Genomic DNA, 12,934 nt, shown 5'->3' on the forward strand with positions numbered 1-12,934 from the left:
AAGTTGGAGGTTTAAACTTTAAATCCATCCTTGTATTTTTTTAGGCAATAACGTACAAGTTTGGAAGTGGGCCAAACTCGGCCACCATTCTACACTGTGTCCCAACCAATTATCTTTTACAAGTACGAAAATGTGAGTCGCGTCGGCCCACATTTACAACAATGACATTTCTAGGTGGAAAGTAAAACAAAAAGGGAATTTTTCAAATATATGACTTTTATGTGGTTACTGTGCAAAAATATAAGGATTATATTTTTCCTAATTTGTATGGAAAAATTTAATAAAGAAAAAAACAAAGTATGAGAAACACAATTATTAGCTAACTAAATATGGAAGCTAAATTTAAAACAAAAACACATCAGTCAAACATGGGTACTATAGTAAATTAGCATTCTACTATTCTCTCTCTCAAACCCCAGCCACACAAACCCTTTCTCCCTCCAAACCCAGCCGCACCATCCCCTCCAGCTCTGGCCGACGCAAATCCCCTCCAACTTCGGTGATCCCATCCAGCACTAGCGACTCCATTTGCGACCCTCCGTTCGAGAACCCAGCTTCGCTCAAGCCCTAGCATTCGAACCTCGGTGAGATTTCGCATCTCCTCCGTACGAGTGCGGACGTAACTCCGAGCCCATCCCCACGACAACCCGCACCCAAATGCAAACCACCCCCTCACCTCCATCTCCGTCGCTGGGCCTATCCAAGAGTCTCATCGATCCCGAGATCCATCGCCACCCCTCTGCAACTCATATCCAGAACCGTGAACCCATCACTCCAAGCCGAGAACCTAGAACCCAAAAGCTCCACCCTAGTCTCGTCGCACCCAGGCGAGTCCCAGCCTTGACTCAGCCCGCTGCACGAGGCCTTGCCTTGATTCCCTCTCTTTGAGCTCTAGTTCTGCCTTGGGTCGGTTCTTGGATTACCTCCATTTTCGGTGTCGGGCATTTTTCAGATCATAATATTTTTTATGTTTTCGAGGTGATGCAGGGAGGTGGTCGAAGTGGAGGGTTGGCAATGAGAGACAGGCGACGACTAAGGGTTCTTGGTGAGGGAAGAAAAGAAGATGGGAGAAAGAGAAGGGAGGTGGATATGTTTTTTTTCCTATCTTTAGGTCTGTGGTAACTTGTTACCTTCACGTTTTTTGTGTGTATATTTCTGGGAGTAACTGATTACCTTTACGTTCTGATATGCATGTATATTTATGAGTTCTTTATGATAATTGGTTACCTATGTTACTAAAATCATGGTTACTTCTTCTTCCTTTTTTAATAAAGTATTGTTTATTTTTTTCCCTCAAATTTGATGTTTCTTTTCATATTTAATATGAGTAACTCGTCACTCCTTTTGTGGTAACTAGTTACATCTTTTATGACAGAATGTTACTTCTCTTAGGGTAACTGGTTACGACTCTTGGTACATGTTATTTAACATGACTCTAGTATTTTTTTTTACATAACTGTGAAAGATATGTAAAAAAATGTAACTAATTACCTTTATAAGGTTTTAAAAAAAATGTACAATCTAAAAATTAGGAAAAATATGTTTATAATAAATAAAAATAATAATAAACACAATTCATATTAAAAAAAATTATAAAACAACCAAATAAAAATTTAATATAAAAATAGTTATATAAAATTAATATAAAAAAATCAAATAAGCTAAAAATATTCTTCTAAATTAATAAAATTTGATTAAGAGTATAATTATGGTAAATAATTTTTATACAAAAATACGACAAACTAAATCATAAAAGTGAAAAATTCTTAAAAAAAAAGGAGCTATAGAATAATTTTTTTTTTTTCAAACTTTATTAGAAATCCCATATAAAATATAATTTTCTAAAAAAAAAAAAAGGGGTTTTCAATAATCATAATAATTTTAGCAAAATAATTATATCTTATGATATGGCAGCTTATTTATAGTTTTACAATAAATTTATTTTTACAGGAGCAAAGATCTATTATTAATCAGGAATAGGATTCTGCTAAGATTATCGAACGACTATAAAGATAGATCAGTGCACTTTTTACTGTTTAAAAAAACAAATAACCTTCCGGCATAGTAATTTCCAAGCTAGTTAGTAGTTATTTGTATTATCTGGGTGAGTCAGTGACTCGGTAAGGGTAACTAAACTGAGCCGCAGGGAAAGCCCTGGCTGAGTCGAGTTTTGTGAGATGAGAGGAGTAGGAGGAGGAAGAGGAGGAGGAGGAAGAGGAAGCAATTTTCATGGGAACTATACAAACCCATGTTTGACTATGCATCAACCTTGGGCTTCTTTGCTAGTTTATGGAATTAAGCGCATTGAGGGTAGATCATGGCCTGCTCCCATTAGAGGTACCCAACCCTACCCAACCCTTTGTATCTAATTTTTTGGCAAAACCCTTTATACCCTTTTCATTTTTTGGCGTATGGGATTTGTTTTTGTTGGTTTAATTGAATTGAATGCATACCAAAGTGCTTAATCAAATCGGGTTTGGTGTGGAGTGAGTTTGTCTTTTGTTTACTTTTTTGGGTATGAATTGGTTTGTATCACCTGTTCAATTAATATTTTTAATGGATTAAAGTGATTGTTGGTGTTAGAGATTTAATGGGTAAGTTTCACTAAGTGATCGTGTATTTTAAGGTCGATTGTGGATTCATGCTGCAAGTAAAGTTCCTGATGAAGCAACTATTAAAGCTATGGAGGACTTTTACAGGGAAATTTATGCACTGAATGGAGTTAATGATCTGAAATTTCCAGAACATTATCCTGTTTCAAGGCTTATAGGTACTCTTTGTTTTGGACAATCATGTTATGTTTGTACTTCTCTGATGGTTTCTTAATTGAATGTTTCCACTTTTTTCTATCAGTGGCAATGATCAGTGTTGGCAAATTGTACGAAGATGCTATCCTAATCCTTAGCTTGTTTATATTGCTACAAAACTTTTTAGTATACTTAGAAAAACAGGAAAATAGTGTAACAGCTATAAAACTTTGCTTCTGATCAGGCATGGTCCCACTGTACAATTGTTAGACTTTTTGGTTGTGAGATCAGTAAGTGTACTGTGGTTTTCTGTTATGGGATAAGGAACCTCTTAAATGATAGTGAAGTCTCCAAAGGAAAATAGATGATAGGAATTTTTTTTTCCTGTATCGAGAGAGAGGAAGTTGACATTTTGGGATAAAGTTTTATTTAACTATGCTAGTTTGAAGCCACTTATGGCTAGTTCAAGTTGTTCGGTGTGTGTGTGAGTGTGTATGGGGCGAGGCCTTCAAACTTCAGACCCCAGTTATATAAAAAACAAAGAAAAAAAAACTATACTAGTTTGAATGGTTTTCTCTTCTCTAACAGTTATATGTGGGTTCACTAACAATACAGGTTGTGTTGAAGTGGTCGGATGTCTTGAACGCGAAGAATTAAGTGGCTGGGAGTTGGTACCTGAAGGGGTTAGATAAAGTTTTTCTCTGAGATATTGTTTTGACACATAAAGAAAACATTGTTTTTTTAGTACTGTTGTGTTGACTGATATTTTTGTCTTCAATGCAGGTGAGACTGGAAGCACAAACTGATATGTGTTGGCTCTGTGAGCAGCCACAGGTGAATTATCACTGTATTGTGATTTTTTTTTCTTCACATCAATAGTCAATGTGAGTAGACCTTTTATGTTTATAATGTGGTTCATGCAGAAATTGTTAATTCCATTTGAAATGCGTGGTTATCAAGGCGTTTATAATTTGGAGAAAAAGGTGAATGTTATGCTAAACATACTCTGTATATGCGTCTGATATGATATTTTTTTACCACCTAATTATTATTGTGGGCTAAATTACAAACTTGTTTTAGATATATGAGGCTGCAATGAGAGGTCTTACACCAGTTGAATGCCCATTTCCAGTAAAGTTTCCTATTCCAGATCCAAGGGATCGATTTTCCCTAAAACCTGGATCTATTGCTGTACACTATCCTAGATCAAAAGGAGCTGAAGTGCTGAAGTCGTCAAATCTTGATGCTGCAATAGCTGGTGCACGAGCTGCGGCTACACAGTTCACAAAGAAGAATCAAACATCCCAAACCACACAGAGTACCTCACCCAATGGAGTAATGACAAGACAGATGACAAACCGATCAATTGAAGAAGAAGAAACACGCACCACAAACTTTGATACACAATCTACTTCGGATTTGACATCTGATAATGAAAGGAAACCAAACCAGATTATGCTTGAGGGAAGCAGTAGTGATGTTCAACCACCTTGTGCAGATTCCAGACCTCGCTCTGGAGCACCTTCAAAGGTAAGAGATTTCTGTGGTCAAAGGGTTCGAGTAACTTTGCTAGATTACAAAGAATACCAATCACAAATATAGTTAAAATTTCATTTGGGTTTGGTGTCGTTTTGACTCAATGGTTGTTGTGTGTCAACATATGCACCTTAAAACCCTCAGCATTGGACATAAAAATTGTAAGTATCTTGTGGAAATTAATCAGTCTTAAGCATATTTTGGAGTCATAACAACTGCTACTTGGAGAGTTTTGTACTTAACTTGATCAAATTCTTGAAAATGATGTTGAAAAGAATTGTCAAACTAATTTAATTATAACAATTTGAAATTGTTGGAGGATAGTTATTATGAATTTCTTATAAAAGGGTTTTAATGAATTTTTAGATTTTTGCTGCGGCGCTGAGAGGGCTGAAGCCACCATGAGTCTTCCCATTTCTTCTTTGGATCACGTAACTCTGTAAATAAACCAGTATCAGCAAGTTATTCAACTTTCATGGCAGGAGAAGATTCGAGTATGAACCTTCAATCTTGATTTAACATTTTTTTTCATGGGGATTTGTTTTAGAGTTTGGTTGTAGTTTTCTCTGTTTTAACAAGAATAATTGCTAAATCTTGTAATATTAATCACTGATCCATTAATAATCTCTGTACCCTTTGGAGTGAAGTTCATTGAACATTATTTTCCTTGGTAATTAACAAGTATTTGTGATGATACTATTCACTTCTCTGATTGACCTTGTCTGTTTTTTTTTCTCCTTAGTCTTTAAATACCTTTCATTTAATGTTTATAATTTTTTTTATAGACTTTGAAAGTAAGCGTTCCCCGCTCCCTCAGTTTGAACACCTGTCATCTGATGACGTTTGAGGCTATTAGTTAATTGAAACTTGTTCATCCATACAATTCCTACGCTAGTCCTTATAGCAAGCAACCGAGAATAGTATAGTTAGGTCTGCTCCAATATAACTAAAAATTAGGTAAAAGTGCTTAGTTTTTATTTAGAAAATATATCAATTATTTTATTATGTTTTTTTCTTTCAATTATCATATAAAATTTAAATAAATAAATAATCATATATATATCTCTTCTATATAAAAAATGGTAGATATCAGAAATTTTTTATTTTAACGAGTTTTTATTTTATTTTCGTTAACTTTAACATAATATTATTTTATATTTTTCTATTTAACGGTAGATTAAACTTAGATAAAATTAAATAAATAAATAATTAAACAAATTAAAATAAGATAGTTTACAATGATAATTATTTAAAAATAATAAAACTATACGTTTTATAACTTAAATAAAATTTAATTAAACTTAAATTTCACCTATTAGAATAATGTCATATTAAATATATAATATAATATAATCTATTATCAACTAGCAACAAACTTAAATATAAAATCCACATATACATTATATTAAACATATAATATATAATCTCTTGTTGTCACTGCCAAATTAAAAAATTAGAACAAACATAAACTTAAACAAAAATTAATTAATTAAAATAGGATATTTTAAAATTAAAATATGATATTTTAAATATATTTCATGATAATTTAAATAATTAAATCATATTTATTTAAAAATAATAAAGACATACATATCATTTTTTTTATCTTATAAATCTGTATGATAGTTTGTTTTTTTATCAAGTGATTGGAGTTATTTTTCTTCATCAAATTCACCAAAAGAGATTGAGAGATACATTGAAAACTAAAAATAGTTAATGCATATATACAAGTCTCTACACTATGATTTTTTCTATTATTATTTTATTTATATTATTAATTTCTTTTTAAATATTATTGTAATTTATATATGTGTCATGTAGTCATATAAATATATATCTATATCAATGTTGTGTTTAGATGTATATATGCAGAGATTATTAATATAAATATTTATATATACTGTAAAACTATAATTCATTATATTATATATATATATATTTAAAAAAACAGTGAACCAATTTTATCAAAATTATAGACAGTGTTTATAACTTTAAAACTAAGTAAATGTGCATTGCATGTTGCTTCTACATAGTATATAAAAATATGGTACATTCTAATTTTAAATACATTTTTTAAATTTTCTTTTAGAAAAAATATCTGTTTCAATATAATAAAATATTAAAAAAAATTCTAAATTAAAATTACAAGGTTATCATATTATATATATTTTAAAAAATTATAAACAATGTTTTAGTTTAATTTTTCATTTAGTATGTTTATGTCATTTTTTTATGTATAATATTATTTATTTATTTGAAATTTACATGACAATTATACAAATTTAATAAATTCTATAAATAAAACTAAGCAAAAATTCATTGTAAGTTGCTTGTATCTAACAATGTATGTCATTATATTCTTTTAAATTGGAAAAAAAATGTATCACTCATAAAAAAATTATCTTTAAAGATGACCAAAATGTTCTTGAATTGAATTGTAGACTATATAATAAAAATAAATAAATAATTGATGGGAGTAGAGTAACGACCACACCAAACATTATATTATTTTTTTATAAATTATATTTTAGAAAATATTGCCATGTGGCACCATACAATACCCAACACCCTTGGTGCTAGGCCTCATAGGGTGCCCAATAATAAATGATCTAACTTAAAAATAAGAGTATGGTATTCGATATGGTGTTCAATATTATTGACACAATGTAAGAGATTAAATTTAATGATTTTAATATATTTAACAAATTACAAAATATCCTATCAAATGACGTTGTACTATATATGATGCTTGACACCACTTAATTTAATTTGTCATGCATATTAAAATAAAATCTATAAACGTTATATAAATATATTTTACATGAGTGTAAATGTGTAATAAAAGAAGATTACAATATTTAAACCCTTTAATGACATAGTAAACCATCGCTTTAACATTGCAAACCGCGTGTGTCGACAGAGATTGGACCTGTTCTGCATTACGTTAGATTTTTGACAAAATTTAAATTATTAGAAGATTACTTAGATTAGTACCACTGTCACAACTATATATATATAAATATAAAGAAAGGTAGAGAGCTTCATTTGAGTTTTCCAAACAAAAAAAAGTAAGTTAAGAGAAGAGATATAATAGCGTTTATATCAAAATGAGTATTAGAGTTGCATACTTGTTTAGTTTAGTGGTATTGATCCATGGATTAGTACTCCTTTCAAGCCCTTGCTATGGAGGTAGGGATCATGGAGTATTTTTAGTCTCTGATTATTCTGATGATCATGATCATCATCATCATGTTTTCTCTTCTCCAACTCCAACTCCAACTCCATCATTGAGAGTGGTAGTACATAAAGTAGGTGAGCGATCTCCACCACCACCTCCACATCGTAATCCCCCAAAGATATTCATAAGTCCTCAACCAGCACCGCAACAGCAGCCGCAGCCGCCTTCTTCGCCACCAACGCCACCGCTCACTTATTAGCATCAACATGGGATTTCCCAGACAGTTGACAACAATTTTATCCCATATATGGTCATTCAATAGAGATATATATTGTCTATAGGTTTAATGAGAATATATATTTTCTTTTTGTATTTAGCTCTTTTATTAGTTTCTGATTTTTTATTTATTATAAGACAAATTGGTGAAAATATATATATATTTTTAAGTGATTTTGCACTCTGATCTATTTTTGATAATTTTTTACAAAATAATTTTTGTCTAAAATTTGATCAGTTGTCTAAATTTTTCGACTACCTATCTAAATTTTCGACTAGTTGTCTAAATTATGAGAGACCATTTTGCAAAAAATTATTAAAATTAGGCTAGAATGCAAAATAACTTTAAAAAATAAGTCATTTTGCCAAAATACCCTTACTTATATTTAAATACAGATTACGTACATTATTTAGTTATGAGGAGACCGATCTGGGTTTTGTTGAATATGTGTTCTTGGGTTTAAATCACATCTATTTTAGGTGTTACAACAAAGAAGAAAGAAAGTTTAGTTATAACTTTTTTTTTTACTTAATTTTTAAATCACATTGATTTTATTTTAGAAACAAAATTAATTATTTATCTTTAATTTTAAGATTTTTAAAATGAATAAAATTGATTTTAAATATTTTTCCCCATTTTTTGTCTATTTTTATATTAATTAAAATACATTTTTATTTTAAAATTAATTTAAATAAATTTTTTATAAAAATTTTGAGGTTAACCAATGAAAATCAGATATATGTGTGTACACAGTCAGATTTTAACGGATTTAATAAGAGTACCAACGGAGACCTGTTAAGAAAATGAATAACTTATTTAGATAATCCAATATTTAGATTTCTTAATATAGTTTTACTAAATTAAGAAAATGTTTATATTAATTATTGTGCGGTTCATATGGTTTAGAGGTATAGTTTTCTCTCTTATACATCCCAAAATAAAAGAGAAAAAAAAGCTTAGTTAAAAAGCTTAAAAAGAGAGAAGCTTTTGAGAGAATTTTTGTGAGAAAGATTCTTGAGTGTAATTTGGGTATGAGTTGTGAGTTATAAGTGTTGTAAATACTTTGTATATATTTCGAATTCTGCTATCAAATTTGTGTGTGTATTATTTCCCACTAAGGGCTTCTCCAATGTGTCACTAAAATGACATATATGCAGTAGGAGGCTCTCCAATGAAGCAGCATATATATATCAAATTTGCTGTCTTGGCTACAGTACACAATATATATGCTGTGTACTGTAGCACACGGCATACTTTTCTTTTTTCTTTCATTATTTTATTATATTTAATTATTATTATATATATTTATATTATTATTTATATATATATTTATATTATTATATATAATTTAGAATTTAGTTTATTAGGTAGAAATTAAATTGTATATACCACAAATTATTTTTTTTAATTATAATTTAAATAAAACATTATTAAATATTTGTATTTTTTTAATATTACACAATAGAAACATTACAAATTTAAAAACACATTAAAAAAATTAAAATTGAACACATTAAATATCACATTATCATTATAATTAATAGTACACATTCTCAACATTCACAATCACATTACAATTTTTTTTTTTTAATATTAATCATAGTAATGTATACGAAACATACTCAAAATTATACAATAAAACATTATAAACTTAAATCATAATCAATATTACACAATAAAAACGTTACAAACTTAAACATACATTGGAAAATTAAAATTAAACACGCCAAAATCAAACGGAAAGCAATAACATAGAAATGAACCTTATGAGATACAAAGACAACAATTCAAAATTAAAATACATATTTTCAAGTGTGTCTTTTAGGTTTAATTTAATCTAATGTATTGTAATATTTTTTTTTCTATGAATGTAATATTTTTTCTCTAGTGATGCAATCTTTATGTTACTACATGCAATATGATTTTTTAATTTATCAAGTTTTAATTATTTATATAGTATTATTGTCATGTAATTAATGAGTAGTTTTATTTAAAATATTAATTAGATATAATAATTGTGATGATTTTGATAAATTAATATAATAATAAAAATAATATTCAATTTATTTAAAAAAATAATATAATAATAAAGAATATATTTTTTTGTGTAGTTTTTAGTATTGTGATTGGAGTGAAAATAGTTTTTGACACCAAATTTGATGTTGGTGTGACACCAAATAAGGTGTCAAGGTTGGAGATGCTCTAATCTGATTCATAAAGGAAGTTGCTTAATTTTCCTAACAAGACCAATGGAACTAGACATTGAGTATTTTTCTTACAAAAAAATACTCGGTACTAAATCACAAGTTTTGAAAATATTGAGTAATTTTGCTGTCAATATCTTAAATATCTTAAATAAAATAATATTATGTAAGCATTACACAATAAGTGTTTTATCTTACAAAACAATTTACCATGTAGATATTGTCAATAAGTATATTTTATTATGACAATTTTTAATCTTTTAGTTTTGATGCAAACTAACACCATTGAAAACTTGCCTTAGAACTTCATACGTGGATCACTTTCACCGGTATCTCAACTCAAATTTTAATATTTTGGTGTTAATTTTTCAAATCCTCATCAGACTTGTATTTTCCAAGATCCAGAACATCCCTTTTAAAGAAAACTGTTATCTTCTCTTAATTATTAACTACCCAAAATAATAAATATAAAGCTAAATATTATGAAACTTTCTGTATTTTGTGAATTAATAATGAACAGATAAGACTAAGCTTTCATATATATATATATATATATATATAAATAAATAGGCAGGTAAGGTAGTCTTGATTAATTACAATGCAAAACACAAAGCATGTGAATCGAATCTAACAACACCTTTAGATTTTAGGAACAAATTAACTCTACAGAGCTATAGCAACTGGCATAACTAAACAGCTCAAACGGTTTAACAACCTTGTATATATACTCAGAGTCATTACAGTGCTCAATAAAATATGTTAATATATATAAAAATTTCTGGTTATTTTATATACAGGTTCGAGAGTAATACGAAGTGAGAGTTTTACACTGAGAAAGAAGACAACTGATCAGAGTTGCCCTTGAGTGATATGATGATGGGGTGTAAGAGGATTTGGATGAGTGGATTCAAGTGTCTGTGTTTGAGAGTTAATTTGTACTTCTGAGAGTCTGATGAGAATGAGTTCTTCAATTGTTTGAGAGTATAATACTGTTCTTGATCACAGGGGATAGCCATTTATGTAGGCTCATTATAACTGGACTAAACTAGTATAATTTCTTTTAATTGCTTATTATAATTAAGCTGTCGTTACATTCTATTGTTTATATCACGTAATCAGTGTAATTGTACCATGTATTTATTGCCATGTTTACATGTCAGATAATTTAAAAAAGGGAATATACTTATTTGGTACCTGTGTTTTATTAAAATGTAACTTTAGCACCCTCTAATACAAAAAATTCCTAACAGGTACCTTGTATTTGTAAAATCAGTAAAAAAAGTACCTTCCACACAATTTTGGTAAATAATTTTTCAATAATACCCATATTACCCTCTATTTTAATTAATCAAATAATTTTTATTTATTTTTCATATTTTCAAATGTTTTAATATTATTTTCTAAAATAAAAAAAACAGAAACACTAATTAAAAATAATACTTTAATTTGTGTTCTCTATGAGAAGTTGTCTCATTCTTTTTTTCTATCAAAAAAAAAAAAAAACTCTGAAACGCTCACACTTCTCCATGGTGCTAAGCTTGAAGACAAGTGAATTTCTTCATCTTCTTCCCATGCCTTAGGGATGAATCTCTCTTTCGTAATCTTCTCCATGCTCTAGGGCTGAATCTCTCTCCATTATTTATGTCTATGCCCTTCAAGTCTATGCCCTAGGTTGTGTTAATACAGTATATGACCATTGATCGCATCAAATAGGGTGAAAGAATGCAGCTATTTTGCTTGGTGGAACAAAGATTATTGGAATGAAGGAAATGAGAAGAAGATTGGGAGCAACAAGAATCTAGGGGATTCAAAGATGGTAGAACAGAGTAGAAAACTTGGAGGAAAAATTCCTTAGAATTTTTATGCTTAAGAGTGTATATGTATTTTGTCTGTTTTTGATGTTTTTGCTATAGTTTATAGCCTTGAAGATGTAAAGTTCAGTTCAGAATTATGTTTGTAACGTTGAAATTATTAATTTGGTTTGGTTTGGTTTGTTTTGTTTTTTTCTTTTTTTTTTACTGGAAGAATCCCATCAAACACAGGACCCAAATTCATTAGCAAAGGAAAATAAAGAGTTGAAAGCAGGACAGCAAAGCAAATCAAAGTAAACAAAATAAACTCCATTATGGCTTTGTATTTTACAGAAAAGCTTAGAAGTAATTTTAACATATGTAATTTCAAATTGAGAAGAAGTTGCAATTTTGGTTTGGATCTGTTTGTGTTTCAGCATATGTAATTGATTGTTTCCAAAACTCCCCCATGATCAATGAATAAACAATTACAAAAGAAGAGATATGGAAAATGAACAAAAAAAATTGTAAAATTGTAAAATTGCAAAATCACATTCATTGCTTCATTGTAATTTCCATGGATCACAACCGATTGTCATATTAGTCTGTCAAAAATCCAGTAGTGTAGCTAGTCAAAATACAAAATAAATACTGCATCCAATATTTTTTGATTTACAAAATGAATTTAGTCAACTAGAACAACAAAAAATAGTGTAAACTGTAGTCAACTTGTGTTCAAAAGGTGTTGTGGTTGGTTGTAGATCTATTGAGTATCATGTGTTGAGAATAGGCCTATTGGTGCTGCAGTGGTGTGCATTTCTTCAGCAAGATGTTGCTCAAAGTTGGTCATTGGAACCTGACAATAATGTAATGTAGTTGAATACCCCATATGAAAAATAAAAAATTAACATCAGGATCTGAATATTTTACCTTAAATGATGTTGACCTTCCTCTGCCTTGGCCTCTCCCCCTACCTCTGCCTCGACCCCTGCCTCTTGTTGGCGATGCTTGTGGTTGAGATGGGCCATTAGATGATTGTGTTTATTCTGCATTTCCTCTGCCTTGACCAGTGCTCTTGCCTTTGCTTTTTCCTTTGCCTTTGCCCCTGCCTCTTATTGGTTGTGCTTGTGGTTGAGATGGGCATGGTGATGGTTTCTTTCATGACCTACTATTGTGGCCAAATTCATGGCAATTCTTACACT

The 12,934-nt window shown here is 29.7% G+C and overlaps 2 protein-coding genes across 2 annotated transcripts; both read left to right on the top strand.

Annotated features, from left to right (window-relative positions):
- The first annotated feature begins 2,002 nt into the window (after window positions 1-2,002).
- Window positions 2,003-4,986, top strand: LOC133790695 (uncharacterized). The gene is made up of 7 exons (XM_062228435.1): window positions 2,003-2,337; window positions 2,627-2,770; window positions 3,363-3,430; window positions 3,531-3,581; window positions 3,671-3,730; window positions 3,828-4,277; window positions 4,650-4,986. The coding sequence occupies exons 1-7, from the start codon at window positions 2,178-2,180 to the stop codon at window positions 4,686-4,688; spliced, it is 972 nt and encodes a 323-aa protein (XP_062084419.1). The 5' UTR covers window positions 2,003-2,177; the 3' UTR covers window positions 4,689-4,986.
- A 2,404-nt stretch (window positions 4,987-7,390) lies between these two features.
- On the top strand, window positions 7,391-7,720 carry LOC133791377 (pollen-specific leucine-rich repeat extensin-like protein 2). Its single transcript, XM_062229305.1, has one exon. It carries the CDS (start codon window positions 7,391-7,393, stop codon window positions 7,718-7,720), a length of 330 nt encoding a protein of 109 aa, XP_062085289.1.
- Window positions 7,721-12,934: the final 5,214 nt, after the last annotated feature.

This window comes from Humulus lupulus, chromosome 7 (genome assembly GCF_963169125.1).
Source record: "Humulus lupulus chromosome 7, drHumLupu1.1, whole genome shotgun sequence".
NCBI classification, from domain to species: domain Eukaryota; kingdom Viridiplantae; phylum Streptophyta; class Magnoliopsida; order Rosales; family Cannabaceae; genus Humulus; species Humulus lupulus.

Bases quoted from the DNA above. Each gene is read 5' to 3' on its own strand.
- LOC133790695 (XM_062228435.1), top strand. From the start codon at position 2,178: ATGAGAGGAGTAGGAGGAGGAAGAGGAGGAGGAGGAAGAGGAAGCAAT. The intron at 2,771-3,362 runs GTACTCTTTGTT...CTAACAATACAG, and splicing joins TCCTGTTTCAAGGCTTATAG to GTTGTGTTGAAGTGGTCGGA. The intron at 4,278-4,649 runs GTAAGAGATTTC...ATGAATTTTTAG, and splicing joins GCTCTGGAGCACCTTCAAAG to ATTTTTGCTGCGGCGCTGAG.
- LOC133791377 (XM_062229305.1), top strand. From the start codon at position 7,391: ATGAGTATTAGAGTTGCATACTTGTTTAGTTTAGTGGTATTGATCCAT.